Source organism: Synchiropus splendidus, chromosome 2 (assembly GCF_027744825.2).
Source record: "Synchiropus splendidus isolate RoL2022-P1 chromosome 2, RoL_Sspl_1.0, whole genome shotgun sequence".
In the NCBI taxonomy this organism is placed as follows: domain Eukaryota; kingdom Metazoa; phylum Chordata; class Actinopteri; order Syngnathiformes; family Callionymidae; genus Synchiropus; species Synchiropus splendidus.
This window is the reverse complement of record NC_071335.1, coordinates 31,202,621-31,230,503: the sequence shown is the minus strand read 5'-3', so window position 1 is coordinate 31,230,503 and position 27,883 is coordinate 31,202,621. Positions and strand designations below refer to the sequence as shown.

At 44.2% G+C, this 27,883-nt stretch overlaps 4 protein-coding genes across 7 annotated transcripts; all 4 read left to right on the top strand.

Moving 5' to 3' along the window:
- Positions 1-19: 19 nt before the first annotated feature.
- LOC128753764 (UDP-GlcNAc:betaGal beta-1,3-N-acetylglucosaminyltransferase-like protein 1) lies at positions 20-10,556 on the top strand. Of its 4 annotated transcripts, none has more exons than XR_008413874.1 (12): positions 20-256; positions 1,571-1,687; positions 1,752-1,851; positions 2,092-2,156; positions 2,580-2,645; positions 3,769-3,864; positions 5,956-6,051; positions 6,193-6,317; positions 8,433-8,568; positions 8,631-8,715; positions 9,639-9,713; positions 10,372-10,442. XR_008413874.1 is itself a non-coding variant. In XM_053855824.1 (12 exons), exons 1-12 carry the CDS (start codon positions 143-145, stop codon positions 10,450-10,452), a joined length of 1,140 nt encoding a protein of 379 aa, XP_053711799.1. In that variant the 5' UTR covers positions 20-142; the 3' UTR covers positions 10,453-10,556. The 4 variants fall into 4 exon arrangements, 3 of the variants coding, with proteins under 3 accessions (XP_053711799.1, XP_053711800.1, XP_053711801.1); XM_053855824.1 differs by having other exon boundaries at positions 8,647-8,715; positions 10,372-10,556; XM_053855825.1 differs by lacking the exon at positions 3,769-3,864 and having other exon boundaries at positions 8,647-8,715; positions 10,372-10,556.
- Positions 10,557-13,721: 3,165 nt separating this feature from the next.
- LOC128754387 (meteorin-like protein) lies at positions 13,722-17,591 on the top strand. The gene is made up of 5 exons (XM_053856968.1): positions 13,722-13,899; positions 14,547-14,730; positions 14,800-15,025; positions 15,961-16,020; positions 17,080-17,591. Exons 1-5 carry the CDS (start codon positions 13,805-13,807, stop codon positions 17,412-17,414), a joined length of 900 nt encoding a protein of 299 aa, XP_053712943.1. The 5' UTR covers positions 13,722-13,804; the 3' UTR covers positions 17,415-17,591.
- A 1,321-nt stretch (positions 17,592-18,912) lies between these two features.
- Positions 18,913-24,212, top strand: LOC128754673 (polymeric immunoglobulin receptor-like). Its single transcript, XM_053857473.1, has 7 exons — positions 18,913-19,182; positions 19,311-19,619; positions 21,315-21,611; positions 23,270-23,344; positions 23,467-23,574; positions 23,699-23,754; positions 23,857-24,212. The coding sequence occupies exons 1-7, from the start codon at positions 19,074-19,076 to the stop codon at positions 24,079-24,081; spliced, it is 1,179 nt and encodes a 392-aa protein (XP_053713448.1). The 5' UTR covers positions 18,913-19,073; the 3' UTR covers positions 24,082-24,212.
- Positions 24,213-24,682: 470 nt separating this feature from the next.
- Positions 24,683-26,885, top strand: LOC128754648 (tektin-4-like). The gene is made up of 7 exons (XM_053857415.1): positions 24,683-25,219; positions 25,566-25,636; positions 25,700-25,843; positions 26,010-26,096; positions 26,157-26,292; positions 26,352-26,506; positions 26,672-26,885. The coding sequence occupies exons 1-7, from the start codon at positions 24,683-24,685 to the stop codon at positions 26,883-26,885; spliced, it is 1,344 nt and encodes a 447-aa protein (XP_053713390.1).
- Positions 26,886-27,883: the final 998 nt, after the last annotated feature.

Genomic DNA, 27,883 nt, shown 5'->3' with positions numbered 1-27,883 from the left:
TATTCTGCCTCCGCGTTGTCGCGGAGGAGGTGCGCCGACGTGACAACTACAGTAACAGAAGTTATAATGGCTAGTTATAAAAGGACTGTTTTAATGAAATTGAACAGGAATATACTGTACTGATGTACGTATTTCGAACGTCATGACCAGCCGAACGGAGGACGCGGAAGTCACCACGGCGCCCTGCAAGAGGCAGCGAGGCGTGGATGCAGAGACCGAGGAAGCCCCGGAGCAGAGGATGAGGACGGTGGATGTGGTGGGTTAGTCTGTGGAGTGTGAAGTGTAAATATTGGTAGACGCTGCGTTACTGCTGCGTTACGTTGTTAACTTTACTTTACACATATGGTCAACCTTTTGAGACTCTGGCCGACATGCTTGACTATTAGACAGTGATCTTGTCAGCCTCGGAAGTTCATGGCAACAGCATGTTTTGGGCGTTTAAACGAGCCCCGTGGTGTGTCTAGTCTCGCATACTTCAAGAGCTGCATGAAATTCACATTTTACATATAGTCATTACTTTGTTATATCTACTGAATGGCTGCACAGGTTAAAACAGCAGCCTACCGGGTGAATTTCATCCACCTAGATCCAAGAACTTTCCTAAACAGTGCACAACCACGTCACGCTCAGGTGGCCAGAAGACAACATTTGTTACCACACACGACTTGAACGTGGGATAGATGATATCCACTCAGGAACAAAGAAGAAAACAAACCAATAGATAGTGACAGAAGTGTAACCTATTGATCTACATGTAGCACACTATAATTCGAGAATGGCACCATGAGTGTGTAATGCAGTACTGGTACGCTTTATAGAACCAAGTCAGTGTTTATTAGAAACCTGGTTAACACAAGGAAGGACCAATGACATGCATCAGACACTGTCAGACCTTCTCACCCCTGCGAAAGGTGCTGTCTCTCCACCAGCCGCCAGCAGATGGCGATCTGTCGACATGTGTGTCCCTCTCTGTCTTCCTGTTCCCTGTTATGACCACGTCTTTTCATTGTCGCTAGTCAAATAATGACTTGGCGGTAATTCCTAGAACAATCACCCGATCTTGCTCGCATTGTTCAGACTCTGCCTCTCATCGACATTCTTAAAGCATTAAATGTTGCTGCTTCCACGAACACGAAGTATGTCTTTTCTCTGCAATTTACCTCAGAAATGTAATAATGTCTAAATGATTTCAATGGCATTGTTTGTTAAAAGCTTTTGGTTATGATAAATAGATGATGGTCCAACAATCTTGACTATTTATTATAGATTTTCTCCTGTCTAATTTTGTTTATTTCTGTTTGTCAATTTTTAAATACGGGTGTAGTTCCTCTGGCGTATATCTATAATGTGAGTGCTGTGATGTGGATGAACCAGAAAGTCACACGATGCTCGTAGACAGACACACACTTCCAGCCAGTTTTGAGTCCCCATGTCTGTAGGAAACTCACACAAGCAAAGGCAGAACACATAGACTCCACACAGAAAAAAATGTATCACTCCTTCTCAGCTCAGGCTTTTTATAAACAAGTATGAAGGGAATAAGTCAATGAGTCAGTGATGTGTTTTGCAGAGTCTGATCATGCCTGTGCACAACGCGGCGTGCTGGCTGGACGAGTGTCTCCAGGCCATCATACTGCAGGACTTCACTGGAGTGATGGAGCTGTCCGTCTTTGATGACGCCAGCACTGTATGTTTTTGAACATTCACTATGTTGAGGTAGAATTTGCATGAAATGCAAGTGTGTCTTTTAGGATGAATCTGTGAAGGTGGTGGAGGCATGGAGGGCGAGACTGGAGGCCAGGGGCGTCTCTCTGGTGCTCTCCGGCCACAAGTCTCCACAACCGAAAGGAGGTCAGTTGATGCTCAGCTCAATATAGAGCCTCATGAATGATAGTTAGGGAAAATCTTGCTGACATCAGTCACAATTTTCATGAAACAAAAGGCTGTTATTAAATTGACATCAAGAAGTATCTTTTGTGAATAAGCGGTTCCATTCTTTTACCATGGAAAGAAAAGTCTGTCAGATGTGCCTGTCAGCAGTGCAGGGCTTGTTTTTCTAAATGTAACTGAAACTTCTGTTTCCTCTTTCAGTGGGATTTGCAAAAAATAAAGCCATAAATCAGAGCTCTGGGAAATACCTTTGTTTTCAAGATGCGGTAGGATATTCTTTTTTTTTATGTTGCTCAATAGACCCGTGGCAGAGCAATGTTTGCTCAAGGGATGCTGACCTCACTTGAAGTCACGTTGGTTGGCGGTTAAATATAGCTTGATGAAAGTTTGATGACTCAGGTCCCAGAGGAGCGAGGAGGAGGTCTCAGGGATTGTTGTGTTTGACAAAAGTGAAACGTGCGTCGCCTTTTCTGTGCATGAAGGTCAATACTTCATGTACTTCATTAGTGTGAGGCAGAGCTCAACCCCCCGCCACGCTGGAGTGCAGGACTAGCTCTGTTGTGGTTGAAATGTATCATCGAAGGAACAGCCTTCCCTTAACCAGCTGCCAAAATCCAGACCGACCAGCATTGTCCGATCATTGTCACCGTTCAGTAGAACCATCTCATGTTTGTCACTTTATACTTCAGGATGACGTCATGTTACCAGAGAGGGTTCGCCTTCAGTTTGAGGCCTCACTTCTCCATCCAAGCTGCGTGAGTGTGTTTCTGCTTCCCCACTTCTTCTGTCTCACTTTCCCACCTTTCTATTTTTCTCTTCAGTTTTCAGTCTTGCTCAACCCCTACATCTGCTTTTATTTTTGTCCAGCTTGCCGTTAACACATTTTATTTTGCCTTACGTTGCAATAACTCTGAGAGCAAGAGTGCAGTTGGCACGTAAACACCAGTGTCAATGGTTTCTATCTACTTCATGACATTTCAGGGGTGAAAGGTCATCATGTGAGGGAATTTGGAGAGAAATGTGTGGGGATTTTTGGATTGTGGTTGTGTATAAATAATCCTCCTTTTCAGTGGTGGGAGCTGTACTTCAAATCTTGCCCCTCTTAACTGCACCATCGTAATAAAACTCCTCTCCCTGAATTGTGATCCAACCTTACTGAAGAAAAGCAACCAGAATGTTGGTCTATGCCTATTTTTATTTCTACAACACAACAACATTTGCAAATGCGCGACAAATTCAGACACGCCTTGTTGCTTGCCAAGGACCAAATGACTGAGGGAGAAAATGCCGAAAGATTTCAGAAAAGTTAGTTTAAGGGTTTGATGTCGCTTTGTGGTTTTCAGAAATCTTCTGTGTTTCACTTTTAAATACATGACCATGTCAACTGGTCCATGCGCACATACGTGCTCCATACCTGTATAATGTGTTAGCTCTGGCTAGAATTATGCTAACTCTCTGATTTTGAAAACCGACAAATAATTGAAACCTGCAATAATAATAATAATTTTCCACCTTGTAGGTTACCATGCATTATCCTTTTTGTCACAGTGGGAACTTCTGCTGTGACGTCTGTTGTGCTTTATGTAGTAATGTTGTTGGCTTGTGTTGCCATGTTGTAGTGTTTGAATTTGTTGCTGCTTTTGCAGATGTGTTGTGTTTTGGTGTGTGCATTTGTTGCAACATTCTGCGCAGCCTGGAATTAAACTGTACGGAGAATGGTGCACAGTATAAAAAAAAACCATGGCATATAACAGTAAATTGAACATATATATATATATATATATATATATATATATATATATATATATATATATATATATATATATACGGTGGATTCTGTCACAAGTGAAGCTGTTAAGCTTTCGTCGTTCCATTCAGATTGTCGGCTGCAGAGTGAGGCGAGTCCCTGAGGGATCCACGGAGCGATACACTCACTGGATCAACTCTACTACTCAAGATCAGCTCCTCACACAGGTGAGGTGGGATGTTTCAGCAGCAGATTTATGACATGTGGTGAATGGAAAACTAATGTTATCACTGAAGTCAGATAACGTCGCAGCTCAGCTCGATGCACTTTGATCCTCCCCACTTCATTTAAGGATATGAGATGTTGTACTTCATGGAGCCTGAGAATCAGAGCATGCTACTGCACATATGAAACCCTGCCCTCCGTGGTAGCTCTCTTGACCCCCTGCTTCTCCAGCTGAGTTACTCCTGTGGAATGTGTTGAGTTGGATCCAAGAGTTTTCATCTGCACTTCATTAGATGTGGTTCTCCATAACCTTCGCCGACTTTCCTCATCCGTGCGAGCTCACTTTCTGTCCTTCACTTTCCCCGAACTCATTCTTACGCGTCTTATTCATGCTTTTGGCCTCAACTTTGCTTCTGCTCAGTGTTGCAATGTTTTGTCAGACTCACACGTTTGCGCATGGTCGGACTCAATTCGGCCCATCTGTCTAACAAGCAGAAGCCAGATGTTTTTCACCAGTGGAATCATTTTCATCTGCGATGCATGGAAAAGTGAGACAGCACTGTGACGAAAGGCCCTGTGATGACCCATGTATGGATGATTTAGTGTGTGATACTGTCACACCGGGTCAGATTTCCCAAGTATTTTTGCTCAACGTATCAATTTGATTATAAAATGGTTAGTCAAAAAAGATGAATTACTTCGATTTAGCTCTTCAAGTCAGGTATTGCTACATCAGCCTTGTTCATTATTGTCTTGCTCTTCTTCTTTTACTCAGTCTTCCCAACCAACTGAGTCTTAGCTTTGCCTCCAAATGTCTCTCCATCTGCTGTGCCTCAGATGTACTTCTTATCCTTCCTTGTCACTCCGATGAAAACCTGAACATCTTCAACTCTGCCTCTTCAAACTCTGCTTCTTGTCTTTGTGTCTGAGCTGCTGTCTCTGAACCATACATCATGGCAAGTCTCACTGCTGTCCTCCTAAGCTTCCCTTTCAAGCTCGCTGTCATATAACACCCTCGAGAGTTGTCACAATCCATCCCAGTGTTCCCCTGATCTCAGTCCATTACTCTGTATGACTGAGCATTTTGCTCCAGAAAAGACTTATTCAAAAAGTCCACTAGGACCTTCTCAAGTAGCTACTAAAGGAGCTGGAAAAAAAAATTCAGTTCAAATTTCATTTTTTTTATTTGGTGGTCTTCTTGCTGCACTGGTTTGTTCAAATAGGTATGTTTTTTACTGATGCACAAAATTAATCATGCATGAACATCAACTTGTTCAGAGAACAAAACCTACACAGCGTGACTTCTGCTTTCAGAGACCACTTCAGATATGCGTGTCTTCACCTTGTCAAGTGCCACTCTCATGTCATATTCACAGCAAAGTCTGTTCCTTTTCTTTGTTTCGTTGTGTCCAGCATCCGACCACAATAGTCACATGTTGAATACTGAGTGCACTAGAGTCCCACAGTGCTGACTAGCCAAGCAATGTTACGTGAACATCTGTAGCCAGTGGTGGGCGTGTCATCCCGAATTGACACGATGAGTCGAGTGTGTCTTGACCTCCGCGGCGAACCCTGGGGACCAACACATCCAAATCCCTAGGGTTAAGGGTTAAGAACCACTGATCTAGAGCTAGTTAGGTTAGAGCTGGAAGGTTGTCAGTCAAAAAAAGACAAGATAGGATCACTTCATTTAGAGAGAGAATGAAGGTGTGTATTACAGTTGGCAATGAGAAAAGGCATAAAAGCGTATGTGTAAAGGCAGCCCAGAACACTTGTCAAAAAAGATGACTGGAGGTGCTGTAGATTGGATACAGGCTGGGTGCGTCTGATGCGTCTTGCTCAATGATTTCACCCGAGTGAGAGTCCATAGTTTTTGCTTTGTTTTGTCTTTCATGGACCAGACTTCAAGGTCCTTCAGACATTGAAGTGTTCTGTCCTCCGATACAGTGTTAAAAGAAAGCAAGGACGTGCTCCACTGGGGTCCGGCATCTGGGCTCCTTGTTACTCGTGCTTTCTTTTTTTCATAACTGCCTACCTCTATGTGGATGGTCGTAGTTCATGTTTTGAGTTTATGACTGGAATATGTGTTCCAGGTGTACACATCACACGGGCCCACCGTCATCATGCCCACATGGTTCTGCTCCAGGGACTGGTTCCTGGAGGTTGGCTTGTTCGATGAAGGAGGAAAGGTGAAGCTCCCTGCGAGCCTCTTGCGGAATTCAGTGTGGTGGCGATGAATTTCATGCAAATTATTTTCCACACTGGAAAGAAAAGTCACTCCAGATTTGAAACTGAAGACAAAAAAAAAAAATCTCTGTTGGTCTCATCAGGGCGTTGCCGAGGATTTGCTCTTCTTCTACCAAAGTCTTCGCCAAGGAGGAGGCGCGGTCAGAGTTGACCAGTGCTTACTAGTCTACCGGTACCACGAGAAAGCTGCGACACACTCTGTTACTGAGTAAGTTCCAACTCTCATTCCCACTCGCAAACACAAGCATAAATAAATGGACGTCACGTGGAGCTCCTCCACCTACTCACAGCTGCCTGCTGGCATCACACGCCGTCCCCGTCTCAAGGCTTCGCTCACACTCAAACACTGCTGTGGTTTCTGTAATCTTGACTTCCACCAAATGGTTCTGCAATCGCATGTCCCAGTATATGAATCAGGAATTCCAACCTGTTGGCTTCTCCCTGTGGAATGTTCTGCATCTCCCAGACACAGCTGGGACGGAATCGGATCTTGTTGTGAACCGGAGACTTTCAGACGGTGTGCATGCATGTTTGTCAGTGGGAGCTGACATTCCGGCTCTAGCTTGTGCTTTGGCAATGTGTGTGTGTCTCAGCATGACTTCCACACTCAACGTACGCTGCTTTCCTCTACCACTTTTATGCCCTCTTTCCTTGTCATGTGCCTCTTCCTTCTTCACTTCCTTTCCTTGTACATCACCTTATGGTGACGCACTTGGTCACGGATCACCATCCTCATTGTCTATCCGCCATCTGTTTTATTTTTAGAAAGGCTATTTTTAATGCCTTGCTTTCGTTCCACACCCCAACGTGTTGTCACCTCTTTTCTTTCCCCTCCTACAGGACTTCCTGTCTATAAATGAAAGCTTTCTTTAACGTACACTTGATCTGTTGTTGGCAGCGTAATGGAATCTTTGACATAAACACCTGCTACTGAGACGTGAAACGATATGATGATTATTTAGAGGTACAACTACCGCTCTCTCTCTCGCTATATATATATATATATATATATGTGTGTGTGTGTGTGTGTGTATATATGTATATATATATATATATATATATATATATATATATATATATATATATATATATATATATATATAACAAAATTAAACTATTTTACTAGTTAGATCTTGGTGAACTAGTAAAAAAAATATATGTGTGTGTGTGTAAATATATGTTTTTCAATAGTTCAATTTTGTTGAACCATATTTTCATATGTAAATAGTAGAATTTGTGATTAATTAATCAATCTCAATTTGAATGAATTTGGTATATTACTGAATCAAATGATGGAGCCATACATACATTTAAACAACCAAATATTGTTTATTTTGCATCAGTTTGACAGTAGCACAATAAATCACGATGGTGGCTATATTCAAGTTTTTATATCACCTTATTAAAATTAAAGCTCTTTTCATGTCTTGAAAATATTTCTATAAGAATTTCAATTCTATCATATTAAATTTTTTTTTTTTTTTTGAACGACGTATAAATACATACTACGTACTACAAAATGACAGTTTCCAGTGGCAGGAGACCAAGTACATGCATGCTATTGAGATTTGGTGTTCTTCTTGCTCCAGGTTTGTTCAAATGCTGGTAGGCAGGTGCTGGTTGTGTTGTTACTACAACATATTTTATTATATATTTTATTCACAACAATACTCGCTCCTCCCTCTAGCATGCAGTAAGTCTCTGCAAGGTCATCTGGAGTAAAACAAGCTCAGAATCTGTTTGTTTGACAAGCCAGAGTGACTCCCACTTAAGTAAACAAATGCTGTCCTTAAGAGTTTTTCAACAAAAAAAGAAAGAAACATGGGGACTGTTCTTGTCAACTGGGATCTTTCCCTCATTCAGGGGAGCGGCACCACAATCCGGTCAAATCCTTCCGACTTGTGGTTTTCTGATAAGAACTTTTTTATTCATTTTTACTTTGTCTCTGTCTCCATCTGTGACAATTTCTATCCATGACCAGTCGGGACCAGCAGAGAAAACTGTCATAATTTGTCGAAGAAGGATTCTCGCTTTTTGTTCATTTTTGTTGTGTTTCTTCTTTGATACAAGATCAAGTCTCAAAGACTCCTTATATACTGTATATTGTCTTGGTCTCGATGCTCTCCAGGCTTCATCATGTCTGGGCTGGTGTGGTGTTGACTACAGCACTAGTCGAGAACGTCTTTTGGTTTTGGAAAAATTGTGAATTTTCTTCAATTCCGTCTCTCTATTCGAAACCCAGGGACACTTACACTCACCTGCAATGTGTACTGCATCTACCTTTAATGTCGTTCACCTTCCACTTTTGCCATCTCGTCTTCAGGGAAACCATTTGGAATCTACGGGTGAACTTCTTGCAAGAACAAGTCATCAGCCAATGGCAGAGCTTCACGATATGGAATGCTGGGAAACAGGGACGAAAGCTGTTCAGATACTTGAACGGAGCAAACCAGAAGAAAGTCAGTTTCTCATCAGTCTGCTTGTGTGGAACAGAGTTGCCGTGTCCTAACCAGCTAAGCAGCAGGGTCTCCTCTTAGGTGAAAGCTTTCTGTGACGTGGATGAGAAAAAGATCAAGAAAGGCTTCTACACATATGAAGACTCCAAGGTGAGAATGACCTGTTTCTCTAGAGCAGGTGTTCTTAACTGTTTTGGTCTCAGGGCCCAGCTTTCCCAGAACAAATGCACCCGGGGCCCATTCAAGCAATAGTACTGAGTCATTACGCTTTATTTCATTTGTGATCAATAACCATATTTAATCTACTTACATGTAAACGAACCGAAACCTTGTGAAATGACATGAAACCATGAGATCATTGCAAAGATATTTGTCATTGAAAAGTCCAACCAGCAACAGAACCAGGTGTAAGTCATGTTCATCACAAGAAAAAGAGGAAAAAAAACACTTGATGCAAACTATGGAGAAAATTGGAAAAAAAAACAGAATAAAATTCTCAATAAAATAAATATAATTAAACCATGTCCAAATATAAAATAAAAATACTATATTTTATTGACTCTCCAAAGAAGGTACAAGTAAAGTGTAAGTTAAAGCATTGCCATGAAATATTTGATTAATTTTCAAATTAATTCAATTAATTTAAATTCGTTTTTGAAACTGCTTCAACAGGTGCTTTCATGCACAGTTTTTACTGTTAGAGGGGATGGCATCACTTTCTTTATCATTTCTTCTTTTCAAGAACTTCTCCGTAGTTGGTAACTATCACAGATCTGCAGCTGTCAAGTCACTTCAGTGACACACTACTGCCACCATACGTGGCTCATATATGAAAACTGAGCGTCTCGCGGCCCAACCATGGGCCCCGGCCCTATGGTTAAGAATCACTGCTCTTGAGGGAGGCGGATATGAATCATGGGTTTGGTTTTGGGAAGGAGCTGACGTCTGATTTTTTTATTCTATAAGAAAATGAAACTTTCTCTTGATATGAACATTTATCATTGATTCATTGTTTTTATCGTTGCATGTAAACTTTAAAGTCACACTTCCTGTCATTTTCTTTTGATGCCCAGGAGAGACCAAAACGCCGAGTCCCTATTGTTTCTTACAAAGATGCCTCTCCTCCCTTCATCATTTGTGTCAAACTGGTGAGCACAACTCGTGTCTAAATGTCGTATGTGTGTCGCTGCTGTCCATCTCCAGCGGTGTAATCTAAGCTAACAACATAATGATCGTGGGCGTGTGCCCGGCACCGCACTCGACATGGGCCCCGGCAGGAAATGGGGCGAGACAGCAGCCTGATCTTTGATGGCACGCTTCTGTAACAAACGCTGATATTGTTCAACTCTTTCTAATGGCCTCTCGTGTTCAGAGGAGAGTCTGACTCATCCCCTTGCTGCCGCTGACTCACACCACTGCTTTTATTTAGAAGAGAGAGCAGGGGGAATTCAAGCAACTCCACCATCTTATCGCCGAGCTGACATCAAATCTTGAGTGACCCCGCCAACAAGGGCCACTAATTGCTCAATTATGTGAATTAGGAGACATAATCAGAGTCCAAAAACAAGAAGATCTGGCCTCAATCACTCTCCCCCCTCGCCAACTCGGCCTGACACAGTCAAACACCTGGACTCAATCCCACATGTTTGTCGTCCAGAAGCCGACAGAATGCTGCTCATTCATCCAAGGTCGGGCTTGCTGGGAATGTGTGGGAGTCTCAAACGTAGTCGGCTTACGCAGGCTTTACATACAAGTGGTACAATGTAGTAACAGCCTGCTGTATTCTCCCGTTGCTTCTTCATCCAGGACATGACGGGGGGCATTCTGGAGGAGAACATTAACTCCTTGAATTTGGTGGAGGGAGTCGACTACTACCATTTCAACTGAGGGACTCGCCTCAGAGCGAGTGCCTCTCACCGTCTCTTCACACATCTCTGCGGTGCAGCTCAACTACACACACAACTACTTCAAATGTACAAAACTGAATAAAACATGTCTTTGTTTGTCTTTCCCTCGGCCTCTCGTGAAATCTAAGACAAAAGCCTTCTCATGAAAGCAGGCTTCCGATACACAAACGCAAAGAGTTTATTTTACCTCGCAGTGTGCAGAGGTTTCATGCACAAAGGTAAACAGAGATTTCCCTGCAAGCGTCTTCTTGGTCTGCGTAACTGTAAGTCCATCCGCAGAAATTTGTGGAGAATAAGCAGCAGAGCGCAGAGGAGGACCATATCTGAGTCTGAGGTTTGAGGTGCTACTCGATCCACACTGGACTGTTTTGTGAAGCTTAATGTGACTCTAGCTTGAGAAAAGCGTGCAAGTCCTTCCTTAAAATATTAGGAATCTGTATTTTCACAGCTACACCAGAGGATTAGCCTCATACTCTTTGGTTGCTATTTATTACTACCGTAACCAAGGGGCAAGAAGGCGAAACCGCTCAGATTTTGGTAAACTTGTTTGGCTAACAAACACTAGCTTTTTGAGGTGCATTGGCTGTAGCTCATAGCTTCAACGTGGCCTCCTTCCCTTGGATGAAGGAGCTGCCTGGATCCTGCTGTTAGTGTTGGCTTATGTGCAGAAGTGTCTGAGAACCGTGAAACAGTGTCAGGACTGTTTATTCTCAAATTTCATTCAGTTAAGCATGGAAAATTGGTAAGGATCTGAAAAACTTTGGCAAGCTTTGAATTTTGAGCTGCAAAAACTGGGCCTTATCAACAACCTGAGCTCCACTGGTGGATGATAATGCATCTTGGCATGAGGCGATAGCTTCAGAACAAAGTTTGTTTTGCCTTCAAATCGCCTTCAGAGCTTCAAAGAATATTATAGGATTGGTGGTTTGTATCTGCTGTCTCATTGGGGAGGAGCGTTAGCGCAACAGTTACATCTATTGGTTCAACTTCCTGGGAATCTGGGGTTGCTGCATGAAGTCACCCTCTTTCACCTTTACCAATCTTGACCATCCTCTGCAGATACACCTACTGTATCATTCACTTCTTGTCACTCAGCACATGCAAATGTTTGTGTATGAATGATTCATCTCATTTTATAAGTGGTGTTAAATTGCTGTTAACACTAAAATAAGCTTGACATGAGTAACATTTACATACAGAGTTCTTTTCACCGCACTCACACTTTTTGCACGATTTCTACCATCTAGTATGTTTAGGGACTGTGGGAGGAAACTGAAACCCAGAGGAAAGCACAAACAACTCCACATGGAAAGGTCCAAGACTCAATACAGAGTTGCATCATGCTGGATTCAAACCAGACTCTTTTTGGAACTTAACATGGAACTGCAGAAAGTGTGCAGAAGAGGCCTAAAAGCCAACTAATTAAATCCAGAGTTGTTTAAGCGAGGTTAACCCTTGTTTAAATACCTCCCTTCTCCTTGACCCATGACAGAGCACATGCTGGATGATCAGAGGGAGCTAATGGAGAATCAATGGAAGAGACTCAAGCGAAGAGTAAACAGAACTTTACTCATTGTTTACACTCCATCTATCTCCAGACATCAGAACTGATAACACACACGACTGACCCCAACCTGCCTCAAACAAACCTCAGCACGTGCAGAAAAATGCACGCACACACTCCAGGACTTCCTGATAAGAGAACTGGGTGTGTTTAGATGGGAAAAATAAACTCTTTTGTTGTGACTGCACTGAGGGTCAAACTCAACATAGTCCTGAGTGAAAATGAGCAACATGAACATCATCAAAATGTCTTTTAAAATGTTGGAAAAAAAACTGTTTTACTACAAAAAAAAGTGATGCTACTCCTGAGTTGAGAGGGAAAAATATATTGAATAAAAAAAATGCAGAACTGTCTACGAAGCTTGTTAGTACAACAACTGCTGTGGGTTTTGCCCTTCAACATGGAAGTTGACATGGTCCCCGAGGGTAAATAAAGTTCTCCAGAGGAGTGTGCTGTGCGTGAGCGTGGAGGAAGTGGGGGTCATGAAGGTTGAAATCAGAGATAGAGGAATGTGTGTGGGTACAGAAAACGTGTGGACAGACGAAGGGCTCCTCCTGTCAGGCTGCTTGACATGAGCCAGGTGGCAGGAGGAGAACCCGGATCCTCGATACGGCGAAAAAGCGCCGGAGGTCGATCAGCTCATCGCCCTCTCAGAGGGTCCCAGGAGGGGGTGACTGAATTAGACTGAAACCTGTGTATAGATGTGTTTACTGTGAGTGTGTGTGTGAGAGAGAGAAGGTCATTTTAAGTTTTAAGAGCCCAGAATACAAAATGTACAGTCAAAAAAAACGGCCATAAAGTGGACAAAGTGATACATCTGTTTCTGTGATTTATTTTATGATATGGTCACACAACTGGAAGAAGGTGTAGAGGATGGATATCTAAAAATAGCTAGTAGAAGAATCACTTCTTTCACTGCAGCACGAAACGAACGACTGCGTCACACATGATATAGATGCGTCTGCTGTCGCGTTACACTGCGCGTCTCTCTTTGAGGAATGTGCTGCGTGACTCTGGCTCTGTGGTGGAATGTAGCGACTCCGTCACATACTCGCAGTTCTGCCTGTTCTCACGGGAAAAGTCCACCAGGAGCAAAAGACGCGGTTCGAGTACATGTGCGACTTTTAAGTTGTGTCAAGACCTGACGTTTTCCCCCCACAAACCTCTGTGGTTCACACACAACTGTGACGTCAGACGGAGAAAGAGAAATGAATTGCAGGGTCGCGCGGTGAAATGTTGAGGTTACCGACACCTGCAGCACCAACCCACCATTATATCACTGGAGAGAAGAAGCACTGGGTTCCACACATAAGTCGGTTAAACGCTGCCGCCATCTTGTGACGTCACAGACACCGGTACGCTGAAGCAGCGGCAACATCAGCGAATAAGCAGGGATTTTGAGGAAGATTTATTCATGCATTGTTCCTCAGGCGCGTCGGTGACACTATAATATGGATTGTATGAATGAGGTTTGCGTCCTGTGTGTGTGTTTCAGGAACATTAACTTGACTGCTTGTAACGTACATGGTGTGTGGGCGTGGCCTGGCGCGAGCTCACGCGTGTCACTCCAACTGGGTCGGCAGCAGGCACGCGCCCGCGGTCACATGTGCTGGACCTGAAAACTTTCCTGCGCGCGCGCGCGAGGCTGCCGTTGCTAGACTCTTCTGGACTCGGACGCGCGGCCCTTCACTTCGGGTGCGCTCGAGAATGTAGTCGCTGCTCTCCGGAACTGGACATTTTCACAGCACATAGCGGACCGAGGACCACCATGCTCCGGTCCTTGCTGCTGCTCTGGATCCCGGCTGCTCTTCTCTCCGGGGCTGGGGCTCAGTATTCCAGCGACCAGTGCAGCTGGCGGGGAAGGTAAGAAGTCCACCGGACTCCCTCGACTTGTGTTGTCCTTGTGTCGCCGCTGAAGAAGACGAACATGCTCAGGATTATTTACATCCTTTACACTCGCTTCTGCCGACTCATACACACTGGGAGACTTACTCAAGATTAAGAAACTTCCACAAACGAAAGCAGGGGTTAGTGCTATAGAGTGGATTGTTCAAATGACCTTAGGACTAAATTCGTACCGGTAATAGTGGCTAAATATTAACTCCAATATCAATTGTCTTAATTGTCTTGATAGATGACAGCGTTCAACACTGATATCTATCAGTAGTACAATTTAAATATCTCAGTTATACCCACACAAGATATATATATATATATATATATATATCTCAAACAATCATTGAGGTATATAAGTATTTGTTCAATCCACTTATATTATTATATGAATCATGGTGAATCATAAATATTAAGCTTAAAACGGTGTTTCTTATCTAAGTAGAAACTACAACTGGACATTTATTACAGTTACAGTTTATTACAATGTTTTCTGGTAACAGGTGAATGTTGACCCAAAACTCATTCAACTCTTTAACGTAGTCATGAGTTTCTGCTGACAGCAGTGACGTTTGGGTTCATAAAATCATCAAATGATGGTGTACTATCTGTTGCAGTGGTCTGAGTCACGAGGCCCACCACAGAGACGTGGAGCAGGTCTACCTCCGCTGCTCTCAAGGGTCTGTAGAGTGGCTGTACCCAACAGGAGCCATCTTCATTAACCTGCGCCCAAACACGGAACCCTCATGGGGACACAGCCTGGGTCTCCATGTGTGCATCAGACCTCATGCTCACTCTCAAGTATGCCTCACTCCTGAAGAGAACTTGGCGAGTCCTTCCTGGTTTTAACATGCAGTACTGTGTGCACAGGGGGCCAACATGTATTTGGAAAAAGCCGGGGAGTTGAAGCTGCTGCTGGCGGAGAAGGAGCAGGCCTCCGGGTCGGTGCACTGCTTCAGCAAAGACGACGGGGCTCTGTTTGTGGAGGCTGTTCCCCAGACCGACATCAGCCGGAGGATCACTGCTTTCCAGTATGAGCTGGTCCCCAGTCAGGGTCCTGGCGTGCACATGTACACACGCCTGCACTCAGGTCCAGGTAGGACACCAAACGTTATTAAAAATGAAGACCATTTGCAGAATATGAGCAGGACTCAAAGTACATTGGAGGCTATCAGAACCATGAATGACATCATTATATTACTGCGAATGGAACCTAAATAAAAAAGATAAGAGTATTAGATAAAGGAACAATTTATTTAAACCGATGCTTAATGTGAAAAACTGGTTAAGCTGTTGGTTTTCACTCTGTTCTAAATGTCCTAACTGACCACAATTTGTCAGTAATCCTGGTGTTAAAGTGTTTGGCCGCGGCTGTCGTCGCACCAACCTAAGTGGAAGTGACAGATGAGCATTGTGAGTGAAACACATTAGTGTTTCCTCCCGCCATCTCACCTACACGCTACTCCGCTCAGAGACTCTCCGCCCCCAACATTCCTGCCCCTGCCAGACTTATAAAAACAAGAAGGCCAATGGGAAGGGCATGTCAGGGTCAAGCACAAGAGTCAACCCAACTGTCAATCAAAAGTCCGGCGAGAGCCGAGCCCACCCATATGGGTGAAAAATCAAGGCAGAGAAAAGCTGAGCTGAGTGAAGAAAGGGTGGGTGTTTTATAGGCGACAGGGTCAAAGGGTAATTCTCTGATTATGTCTCTTCCTGTACATGCTGTTTCAGTTCATTCCGTCGTGTTGTGTTGCTTTCCTTTTTCGTGACTTCACGCTGCTGCAGGGTCCGTTCCGTGGAGGCAGGCACATGTTAAATATAAGGAATATGCATCTGTGTTTTTAGAAGTTTTCCTTCATTTTAGCCTAGCTATTATTCATGTTGATGGTCCATACATGAGAAGCCGGCGTGAAAATCATACACATGATGGTACTTTCCATCTAATCTGGGATTGTTTGCAGCTCATCCGTCAGTTCTTGTACGCAGTATTGAGGAACTGTTTGTAACTGTTTTTCTCCCTCCCAAATGTAGTGGCCTGTGTGCCGTGTTCAGATGCAGACGTTCTCATGGCTGTGTGCACCAGTGACTTCGGTGAGTACCAGGTGATGTGATGAGCCATAACTGGCCCTGGTGCCTTCAGAAAAACTAGTCTGCTCTTGTTGAACAAGAAAATTCAGCCTGCTGTTTGAATGTTATCACTAACCGTTGCATAATCCATCAGAAGCATACTTCCAAATCATATATAACAGTACAGAATGAGTATTAGTTTGCCTTCTGCAGGAGGTTTTCAGCGTGAGTAATTCAGTAGTTGGATGAGCATGTTTCTTTTCAGAAGGTCTTTTGTTAGTCTAAACGAAAGTGTACTGTGATCTAGCAGTGACCTTTGCGACAAGGCTCTGGCCCGATCTATCAAGTCAATTTTCACTGTATTTAAAATGTTTAGATATATTTTGTTTCCAGACCTTTTTGAACCCTTGCCCGTCTTGAGTTTGACACCCACTGTATGGGACACTGCAGAGGCCAGTGTTTCCTCTGCATGTAAATGAGCGTAGTGCATCTCTGCAAAGTATTAAATTGAAGTGGAAACATGGAAACAAGTGGACAGCAGGTGACGCCTCATGGTGGTTTTTGGTTTTTAACAGATTAATCCAGTCTGTTGCTTGCGGGACTCAAGTCGCGTGTTCTGGCCGGACCATTATTAGAAACTAGCATTTTTATTGTTGCCAATTCAGTAAAAAAAAAGTCAGAACCTTCCCATCTGCTTCCATGTATCTCTATCGCTTCTTCATTGGGTCTGCACTGCTTAAAAAAATCCTGGCGGAAACCCTAGATTTTGTCTGAAAAAAATATATTCTTATGTTTGTTAATAGTTGAATGGTGCCTTTAAATGTGGCATGCAAGGTTGACTTTAAATGGTCCTCTCAATCACCTGTAAAAAGTGAATTCCGGCCTGGTGCAAAGTTCAAACTTTGGAGACCTGCTAAACCTAGAACTACAGATCATGTGGACCTGAGGTAGTAGCTGGTCCTGGACTAAATCCAGAAGCAGCAAAATGTCAAATCCTATTCTTCAAATCGTCAATACTAAACACCTGTTTGGGTTTATATTATTTCACTGACACTGTATTTCTCACCCTCCAAATATCCTCAGTGGCGAGGGGATCATTTCGGGGTGTCGCGAAGGTCACGGAAGACCACTCTGAAGTCATGGTCAGTCTGAAGCAAGTGCTCCAGCAGAAGAGCAGGATATTTGCGTGGGGCGGAGCAAGAGTGCGGAGCTGGAGCGGACGTGTCAGTCTACCAGCGCGATGCCACATTCCGACGGGAGGCGAAGAGTTTCTCTTAACCGGATCCATTCACTTTGGCGAAGCTTGGCTCGGCTGCGCCCCTCGCTACAAAGACTTTATCAAGATATACAGCAGTGCGCAGAGTGAGGGATCCAACCCCTGTCAACTGCACCCCAGCGAAGAGCTGCCCTTCAGTTAAAGGAGGGTATTGAAGTGAGGTGGTTTGTGTTGCATCCAGTCATGGGTCATGAGTTATTGCCCTGAATATGAGCTTGCTTTGTAAGAAGCTTCCTGTTTATTTTAGTCTTCTGACAGAAGTGAATGATGTGCAGCTCTGTGAGTTGTTGAGTCGAAATGTTTTTGACAAATATTAAAATGTTTTCTCAGTTCAAGCCTTATTGTTTCAATCTAACCAGTATTTTATTCTCATGCTGAATAGGACTTCCTCACCTTGAAACGTTCACACTTTCAGGAGGTCATGGTTTTAGTTCCTATACTAGCAATGTTTGCACTCTTGTTTCCGTCTCAAGTGAATATATAAATGATGATTTGTAAGTTTCTACACTGATATTTAAGTTACTGTGGTTCCCATCGCCACTCGGTGTTTCCTGCTGACTCCAGAATGTATGGAGCGATATAAAGCGTCTTTGGAACGCTGCTTCACAGCAACTTGGTGTGTGACACACCCTGCATGTTAAAGACAGGCGCTCGACCCCCAAGTGAGATCCTCATCCTGGCAACAACCCAGCTCCCCTCTGCATCCATGTTGAACTTTGGGTGAGAGATACGGAAACACTTGGCGAGGAGCACACTGAGCTGTCACTCACTGGCATTTCACAATTTGCTGCTGGTGCAGCGGGGCTCGAACGATGCTTTGCACACGACCCCTGCCTCACTTTCCATAATAGAACGCCCGCCAGATCAAGTGGCAACACCTGCTGTCACTCCTACAGTCAGTCGCATCTGGTGTTCCTCATCAGCTGCCGGAAGTTTTGCGTCTCAAATGATGCAATCCCCGGTGTATGCATTTGATGCATCATTTTCTAGCGATCAATAAAAGGCACCAAAACATCCGTTTGAAGACAGGTCCAAATCTCAAGGTGAGCTAGTCACAGCATATTTGAACTGCTATATTGGGGCTTTCCTCTCTTGTATTTACCATTTCAGGGAGGAGTGTTAGTAGCATTGAGCAATTTGGGGCTTTAAAATGACCTAACTATGGAGGTTATGTAAATATATACAACATTATTGTATTCTGTAGCATGTTGGAATTTGTTTTTATCTTCAATGTTGACAGCCCACTATTGGCTGATGGACACGCTCACGGTTCTGTGTGTCACTCCCACGATTACTGGGTGATGACTGCAAGTTAACTATTCCAACAGTCATTTCATAAGTGTCACATGTCTAACGCATTAATAACTGAGATGGCCTTGGCTGTGGTAGCACTGGTTTGACTTGCTTTATTCTCATAATATGACTGTCATTCTAATTATTCTATATTTGGATCATGTGGCAAAATGCAGAAGTGATACTGCGAGTTTAGGTGTGACATTCAGCACTAACCACACTGACACTGAGGCTCCTGCCGTCGAGAGGTTCAGTTAAAACAATGATGTTCAGGCTTTCTTTAATTCTCACAGTCGCTTGGAATGTTGTGACTTCAGCAGCCGGGGCCATCCAGGCGTTTGGGTATGAAGGAGGAGAAGCTACAATAACCTGTCGCACTGAGAAAGGTTACGAGTCCTATGAGAAGTACTTTTGCGGGACGGGTTGTACATCAGACAGTGATGTACTGGTAACTACTTCTCAGGAGCAACGCAACAGGTACAGCATCACCGACTTCTGGAGCTATTTCATGGTCAACATCTCCCAGCTGAGAAGATCCGATGCAGGGAAGTACTGGTGTGGAGTGTCTCGGAACGGACCGGATGTCTACACAGAAGTCACACTTAAGGTTGAACCAGGTGAATGAACGTCATGCGATATCAGATTCTCTTGGTTTTAAAAATGATCTACTGCACTTTTTAATCTTTCAATATGTGAAGAATAAATGTTTGCTCAGATTTGACCTAAGTCTCTTCCATGTTCACAGACAGCTGCTGTGACAAGGTCTCGGAAGTTGAAGTCAGCGAAGGGGAGTCAGCGTCCTTTGTTTGTCAGGGCACAGGCGCACTAAAATACTTGTGCAAAGGAAGCAAGCCCTCTGTCTGTCTGAGGGATGCCCTGATAACCTCAAGGCACTCCAGCAACAGCCGGATCAGCCTGACTGAAGGTGGATCTAACGGGCTGTTTGTGTGGAGGATCCGAAATGTAAAACGTGAAGACTCTGGGCGGTACCTCAGTGGCGTCAAGAGAAATCCCGGGCCAGATGACATTCGCTCTTTCATGCTAAAAGTCAAAGGTGAGATTACGCACAGATCATTCATTACATAACGCATCTCAAACTGATTCAGTATATACACTGTAGTACTACTGAAAAACTGTTAAACTTAGACTTAAAACAAAGATTTAGGAGGGGTGAAGAGGAGAGTGCAGGCAGGGTGGAGACGACTGCCAAGAGTTATCTGTGACAGAGGAGGAGCAGTGAAAGTGAAGGGGAAGTCTAAAGGCCCATCTATGCTCAACGTTGTGTACGGATCCGGCGGAGCCTTCTGTCCGGGCTCTGCATTCATTTTGTCCGTTTTTCTGCCGTTTCCAGAAAGCTTACAGATACAGACCAAACGGAGCAATAACACCAGAAACCGTGGGGGGGCAGTGTTGCTGTTAATACCCAATATATAGCTCTAATGAGTCGCTAAGAATGCCGGAAATGCTCTGTCTTTCATTCACGACCACCGCCTCCCACAACGCTGCCTCTGTTTCATCTTTTGTGCGAGAGGTAGATAATCAGTTCTGCTTCAACAGTCACCATGTTTGTTTTGGAGTTTGTAGCCGTCATGAACGTTTGACTGTGGACAGGGATGAGGCGAGTCTCGGACAGAGCGTTACTTGGTTTATGACTTTGTCACAGCCAAACTGCACAGAAGCGCACATTCAGAGCTGGACACGTACCGGGCACCTCTTCACTTCTGGAGAGACGTCACTCACTCGGCAACCCCTCCCACATGCAGCGGCCACACACATAGAGGAACAGCGCACCTGCAGCAGAGACTCTACATTCACTCCTACAAAAGACTATTTTAAGGCTTGGAACGCATTATTTCTTTTTCCATTCATTGCAATGGGAAAAATCGATTCAGATTTCGAACAAATCACTTCTGGAATGGCCGTCTGGAACAGATTGTGGTCGAGAACCGAGGTACCACCGTACTTACAAAATGAGAATTGCTGTTTTGGGCCTTCGATAGGGTCTTGCTCGACACAAGTGTAGTAGTGAGAATATCTCCAAGTGACTGACACAGGAAGATTCAGAACGACACAACACTTCTCTGACTTACTCGCAGTCTCTTACTGAGATTGTTAAATAACGTAAAATAATGCCACAAATAGTCATGTGGTAACAGTAACAGAGTTACCGAATTTTAAAAACCACACAATCGACTACTTGTTATTTGCAAAAAGAACGCTGTTACAGTTATGCATTGTTAGTCATAACACTGGTGAACATGAACTGGACGGGTACAATTTCATACATGAAGGGAGCATAAATGGGCCTTTATCGTAAACTGACAAAAAGACAGGAAGCAGAGTTAGGAGTGGATGAAGATACACAGGTTTTCATTGGCAGTGACAAGATTAGAAATGGACTGCTCATGGAGAAAGGTTTGGCGGTGAAGTAACATCTGGACACATGGAGGGAAGAGATAGTGGACATGTTGGAAGTAAAATACTGGAGATGCATCAGGTAAACGTGAAGAGGAGGACAACCCATGAAGCTCGTGGATGTGGATGGACTTAGAGAGGACGGGTGCGATTGAAGAGGATGATCAAGATGAGTTAAGGTGGAGGAGGCTGGATAGTGTGGTAACAGCTGATGGCATGTTTCTGTAAGTTAGAAGACTAAGAAGAAGAAGAAGAGAAGTTGAAGACTGAAATAAACACCTAGTTTAACACCTAGACACAAAATGTTCCTAAATGAGCTCCTTGTGTTTGACAGACTGGTGTTGTGAGAAAACACTGAGGGTGACAGGCACTGCTGGGAAGCCTCTCACCATCCAGTGCCACTATCAGGCGCAGAGGGCAGGACAGAAGATCTTTGTGTGTAAGGGAGAGCGTCGTGACAGCTGCACCGACGTGGCACCGTCAGCCAACATGGAACTGAGACTCACCTCAGTAGACACCGTCTTCGAGATCACCATGAGAGAAGTGAGCACCAGGGATGCTGGGACCTACTGGTGTGGTGCCGAGCCGCGGTGGAGCGCTGGCACCTACACTCAGTATCATCTGACTGTTGGTAAGTTGGTATTTAACTGATGAACCTGACCACCAAACAAGACTGGGGTCCAATGGTCAACGTTCACTTTTCTATGGAATTTCCTCGCCCAAACTTTGTCAAGCGCCTGGCTTCTCATGAGATGAGAAATGTTTTTCTGCCTCACACTGTCTTTATTTATCAATTGTAAGAATTTGGTTAAGAATCACAAGACTCTCACAAGAGGAGAGAATAGAAACTTAGCTTAGCATTAACATGACAGGTTTCATATTGAACAGACAGATGTCGCCAAGTCTGTGTTTCTAACTCTCAGTAAAAGGAATCTCTGGACAGCCTAACTTTCCCTGGGCGACCCGACAAGAGGCGCGTCCTGAGAGTCAGGCGGCCACAACCCACTCACGTGACTATCAAATCATTTCACGGAACCTATGAGCGCTAACTCAGCAGCGACCGTTCATGATCATCATGGCCGTGGCAAGACTTCGTGGTGAAGAGTCCAAGGGCGACGGACAGATTTTTGTTCCGGACTTGTAAGTCATTCTTCATGTTAACCGCAGGTCTTTGGTGCGTGCCTTATTTTTCAGATGCTAACAAACGTATAAGTGTTCGCTACTCATGTGATTCTGTTTATTAAAGTATAACGTAGATATAGCTAGCACAAGAGATTAGCTCCAACATTACCCGCTAGCAGCTAACATCTGTGACTGTGGTCCGCCAGCATTTGTCAGACGGAAAAGAGAGTTTAGTTGACTCACTGTCATTGGCGTTGTTGGATGGATGGATGATCTGGTTTGGACAAGTGTAACATGTTCTTCAATCACATCTGACTCTTCTGCAGACATGCACTGGGCTGCTGTGAGACGCGACCACCGTCAGCATTTCAACAACAACCCAGGCAGTTGTCGTGGAAGAAGACTAGTTTCAAGTGTCTCCACTGTCAACTCAAAATGAACGTGATCTCTACAGACTGCTCACTGCTTATTGAAACAGCTGAGTCATGATGCAATAAAGTTAGACGGGAAAAGAAGCTGCACCTTTGTCTTTCATTTTTCTACAGCGTTTCTGCACCGCCGTATATGAGAGCCACCAACTAGACTCATTTACCAGTGGAGCAGGCAAAAGCAAATACTAATGCCACTTTAATGACACTTTAGCTTGAAAAAACTACTAGCATAAAGTGGCAGACGCGCCACGGAGCTGAGTTAGAATAACACACACTAGAAACACAAAGAAGAGGATTCATTCTGCAGGTGATGAATCACAAGACTTTCAAAAGAAGACATTTTCTTACCACAGCCACATGAAGTTGGTGTATTTACTGTGATGCCATCGCATGTTGTGTTTTATATTATGAAGTTGGTGCTTTTCTTTCGCCTGAGCTGGGAGCAACTTTAGAGCATTCATGTGCATTTAATCGTTTTAATTTCATTTCATTTCATTGAACAGAACACACAAGACACGTGGCAGCTAGGATGATAACAACAACAACAAGCATGGAGGAATCCCTGAACAAAAGCAAACAAAAGCATCTGTTTGCTTTTGTTCAGGGATGTTTTTTGCTACACAATAGCCAGGGTTTCCACTACGAATGTATTTGAAATTCTTATAAACGAGTGAGTGAACGAAGGTCCTGCATGAGATACGAAACATTTACAGAATTTACATTTGTTCTCATGCAGACGTTCCGCAGATCCAAAGCACCACAGCACCAACAACTTATCAAAGTGTAATAACAGCCAAGACACCGGTCGCAGGTTTGTGTGTGCTGACGCCTCGACTTCAGACAGATGAAGATAAGTTGGTGACCGAACAGTCAAATGTGTGCACTCAAGTGTTGAAGGGAAGTGTCTCTGTAACGTCCTCTTCTTCTGAACAGAGTTGGTTCTGCCGCTGTATGTCATTGTTCCTGCACTGCTGGGCTTTTTACTGGTTGCGCTGGTGGTGGCGCTGCTTGTGTGGAGATGCAAGTTGCGGAAACTGAAAGGTAGATGTGAAACCCACTGACACGCACACGTCTCCATTTTCTCTTATCAAACACCTACTGACATTAAGTGTCACAAAACACATTTAGACGTGCGTGATGACTCACACACCTGTCTTTTTAACAGAAGCTCAAGTCAGCATGAAGACAGCAGAAGAAGAAGAACTGTACAGTGATGACAATGTGAGTCGACTGCATTAAAATACAACTAAAGTCGTAACCTTTGTTTATGCAAAATGGATGACTTTTTGGATGTGAAGTGTGACCTTTATTTTCTTTCTTCAGGATTATGAAAATGTTGAAAAGCCAAATACGGCCCAGAGAGGTCCTCAAATCATTCACAGCCAAGAGGATGAAGAGGCGTCTGTGCACCTGAATGCTGCTACAGAGCAAGTCTATTGTAATGACAGCGTTTTCCGCAACAGAGAAACTTCAAACTTATCAAGGGAGGCAGGTCGAGGACAGAAGCCTGGAAAGGGCTGTGAGATGGGCAGGATGAACAGGAAGTGATGTTCATGCAAGTGTTCAAACTATGAAGATGTACCATTGTCTTGTGTTCTTTCAGTTTCAAGTTCCTTTTGTTACATTTTAATATTTGTCGGTTTTGACTGTGATATTCACTGCTGCCTTAAACATGATCAGATGCATGACAATGTTCACAATTGATATTTAATCCACTATATTGCATGAGATTTTTATTTTGCCGCATGTATTGAAATTAATGAAGTGAACACTTGTTTTAGTGCCGTGGTGGAAAATGTTGATCTCATTTGCTTCTTCATTCAAATACAAAATATGTTTTCCACATCATGCCTTCACATCATTCTGGGCTGGTATTTACTACCTATAATGACAGTATTTTAAGGCGTATGTAAACTCCAATTTCACATTTCTCTCATGTTAATTATTTCTTTCTTTATTCTTTATTCCTTTCCCAAACATATTTCGAGTGAGAGGTGTTGAATTCATGAATGACTTGGAGGTCGGTCACCTGATCCCGTCGGCGTTACCTGGCAACCCCAAACACTCACCTGTCGTGCTGCTCAAAGTCAGCACATCGAACTTTTCCCACAGGTTTCACTCATTCAACGTGTTTTTGTTCAGCAAGAAGATGAGTTCTGAGTTGTTGGTTTCTCGGCCTCAAATCGACAGCCGGGCCGTGGCGCAGGACGCAGCGGTCCCCGGGACTTCGGTGCAGGCGGAGATCCCGCGGTGGCGTCTGTCCTCCGAGTCAGCCGCCACCGCGGGCTACCGATCGGCCAAGTACACGCCAGCCGAGTGGTTCTCCAACTACCACACCATCCTGCGCCAGGCCGGAACCGACCACCAGGAAGCCAAGCAGATCCAGCGAGGCTCCAAGTTCCTCAACCAGACCACCGAGGCAGCGACTCTGAAGAAGCAGGCGGATGGAACGCGTCTGCTCGGGGAGAGGCTACACAACATCCATCACTGGAGGTCGGAGCTGCAGCGACACATTGAGCGGCTCCGGACCGACATCGAGTCCCTTCAGGCCCTGAGGATCCGCCTGGAGAGAGCGACTGACGCAACCGAGACGCCATACGCTATTGCGACCGACAATCTGACGTGCAGGGCCGCGAGACTCGGACCAGACCTGGTGCGGGACTCGGTGGAAGAGGAGCTGTTGAAGGTCGCTCAGTCAGTGATGAACTTGGAGAAAACAAATACATTTAAAAAGTAATAATAATAATCATAATAATCAAGTTTTGTAGGTAACGTAAATGATCATTTTTCTACACCACATCAATTGATTTTATTTGGGATTATTGAGTGATGGATGGATGAAATAATAGAATAAAGCAGTAAAGAGGTAAAGTGGTCATGAAAAAACTGGACAGATGAAAAGGCGCATGCACTGGTGAACAGTGTTGTGTGCGAAATGTAATTACCGTCCTAAGACTATTATAACATTTTTAAATTTTCAACAGATGTTGCCCCGAACCCTGATCATAACAGCGGCGTGTTTCATTTTGCAGGAGGTTGACTTGATCAGGAGCGTCCAAGCTCTTCTGAAAAGCACCAGAGAACAGGTCATCCGTCAGATCAAGTGAGTATCAAGTGAGAAAGAGAAAGTGCTTGCTTACACTGTCAGATTCCTGTTTACCACCAGGATCAACCAGGAAGCCAAGCAGACTCTAGAGATGGACTGGTCTGATAAATACCAGGCCTACAACCTTGACAACCACTGTGGCAGCTACTCAAACATGAGTCCCGACACCAAGAAACACCCCAGCTCAGCAGCCTTGCAGGAGCAGTGAGTCACTGTACTGTCCCTGGCCAGGTCACGTGACTGAACTTTAACTTGTAAAAATGAGCTGTAGCGTATAAATATAAAGACAGTCACATGAATGCATTTGGATCGTTGGATCTCCAGCATGCACACAAGACCAGTGGTGACGCTTATGTTTGTGGTGCTTCAGAGTGTGTAACCAGACGTCGTGGACAAAGTTCACTCAGGACAACCTCACCAAGGCGACACACGAAGAGCAAGCAACAGACAGTCTCAGGTGAGTGATCGTCTTCTCACTGGTAAAGCCACTGTTCTACATTGCTGTACATGTGGTCAGGGGGCTTGTGGAGCGAGTGCTGGACGACACCACAAAGGACCTGCAGGTCCAGTGCTCCACTGTGGACCAAGCCTTCAACCATCGCTGCGAGGAGTTGACGGAGGCAAAGTCCCAGCTGGAGATGAAACACAGACAGGCAAGTGGTTTTCATTGCCATGCTGCGATGTTTTTGTGTGATGGTGTGTGTGTGCACAGGTGCTGGAGGAGATTGTGGATCAGGAGAGGAACATAGTCCTTCTGCAGCAGGCCATCTACAACAAAGAGGCTCCACTGAGGGTTGCTCAGTCCAGACTGTACACTCGCGCTCTGAGACCCAACATCGAGCTGTGCAGAGATGACCCCCAGATCAGGTACACTGAATTACACGCTGTAACAGTCTCTCATTTTCAGTCTTTAAATTCATGCACTGTACGTGATTCCTATGGGGAGAAGTTCACATAGTGTGTGCTGCTCAAGTGCACGCCGTGATTTTAATGTAATGTGTTGTCGCATGCGTTTACTCTTCTCCGGTGTAGTTTGGAAGACGAGGTGAGACAGATCGAGTCCACTGTGGCCTCTCTGCAGCTGCAGCTGAGCGAGGCCAGAGGGTCCCTCTCCCACCTGGAGGAGTCGCGCACCGCCCTGGAGAAGGACATCCAGTGTAAAGCCCACTCGCTCTTCATCGACAGACAAAAATGTATGAGCCATCGCAAACGCTATCCAAGCATCACCAGGCTGTCAGGGTATTGAAAATGAGCCTGGTTTATCAAAACTGTCGGTTGTGAATTCTGTTAATTCTGGAATTTATGGGATTTCTTGCCACTGTTAATCACCTTAATTTTAAATCTTGGACTCGCGAGATCTGGTCGAGACATCGGCAGTTTACACCAACATCAGAATCATATTCTTTAGAGGTCATACGTCTACCAGTGGTAGGTCAGGCTTGTTCCAGCTTTAACCATTATTTACTGTAACTTTCTTTTTTTTTTTTTAATCAAATCATACACCACATGCCGTTTTAGTGTTGAAATTGACGCTTGGACGACTGTACTTGCTGGATAACTTGTATTGTACCCGCATACATTGTACATTTCTTTTAAGGAATTTCCTTCACGTTGCTGTTCATGATTGAAGATACAACTTCCGGTAAGAAATCTGACATATGTTTTTCATCTATTAGCGAAATAATAATGAAAAACAATATAGAAGTTTTCAGTTAATATCAGACCGCATCTTCAGTAGCAGCGTCTCAAAAGAAGTTGTATTGATGTTGCTCCACAAGAGGGCGCCCTCGAGCTTCTTTCGTCACCTGTTGCCGCGAGGCTCTGACTCCAAATAAAAGCATGTTTAGTCTTTTAAAGGAAACAAGGGTGTAATTAGGTGAAAACAAAGTCGTATTGTAATCCTCCTTTCATACAATTTGTATAGTGTCGAGTATAAGATGACAATCCTGAATAAATCACTCGAGTTCAAAAGAGGTAAATTCGTGCTCTGTAGGGTTTGATGAGTTCAACTGGTAGTTGCTCGGCCTCTAAACACTATAATCTGAACGACATCAATCACGGAGGGGTGTTTTATTTGCTTGAAGTTAAGGAATTGTAAACTTATATTTGGCGATCTGCAGCATCTACCTCTATTCTTAGACCGAGCTTCCTCCCTGTGCGGAGGTGCCACGACTGACAAAGTTATGAAACTGAGCTGTGAGTGGGGACAAAAAAAAGATCCGTGTCTCTCTGTGTGTAGCTTTT

Excerpts from the sequence above, each read along its gene's own strand:
- LOC128753764 (XM_053855824.1), top strand. The coding sequence starts at position 143 with ATGACCAGCCGAACGGAGGACGCGGAAGTCACCACGGCGCCCTGCAAG. Across the intron at positions 2,646-3,768 it reads CACTTCTCCATCCAAGCTGC|ATTGTCGGCTGCAGAGTGAG; the intron begins GTGAGTGTGTTT and ends CGTTCCATTCAG. Across the intron at positions 9,714-10,371 it reads TCATCATTTGTGTCAAACTG|GACATGACGGGGGGCATTCT; the intron begins GTGAGCACAACT and ends TTCTTCATCCAG.
- LOC128754387 (XM_053856968.1), top strand. The coding sequence starts at position 13,805 with ATGCTCCGGTCCTTGCTGCTGCTCTGGATCCCGGCTGCTCTTCTCTCC. Across the intron at positions 13,900-14,546 it reads CAGTGCAGCTGGCGGGGAAG|TGGTCTGAGTCACGAGGCCC; the intron begins GTAAGAAGTCCA and ends TATCTGTTGCAG. Across the intron at positions 15,026-15,960 it reads ACGCCTGCACTCAGGTCCAG|TGGCCTGTGTGCCGTGTTCA; the intron begins GTAGGACACCAA and ends TCCCAAATGTAG.
- LOC128754673 (XM_053857473.1), top strand. The coding sequence starts at position 19,074 with ATGGTCAACATCTCCCAGCTGAGAAGATCCGATGCAGGGAAGTACTGG. Across the intron at positions 19,183-19,310 it reads CACACTTAAGGTTGAACCAG|ACAGCTGCTGTGACAAGGTC; the intron begins GTGAATGAACGT and ends CCATGTTCACAG. Across the intron at positions 23,345-23,466 it reads AGCCAAGACACCGGTCGCAG|AGTTGGTTCTGCCGCTGTAT; the intron begins GTTTGTGTGTGC and ends TCTTCTGAACAG.
- LOC128754648 (XM_053857415.1), top strand. The coding sequence starts at position 24,683 with ATGAGTTCTGAGTTGTTGGTTTCTCGGCCTCAAATCGACAGCCGGGCC. Across the intron at positions 26,097-26,156 it reads CAAGCAACAGACAGTCTCAG|GGGGCTTGTGGAGCGAGTGC; the intron begins GTGAGTGATCGT and ends ACATGTGGTCAG. Across the intron at positions 26,293-26,351 it reads TGGAGATGAAACACAGACAG|GTGCTGGAGGAGATTGTGGA; the intron begins GCAAGTGGTTTT and ends GTGTGTGCACAG.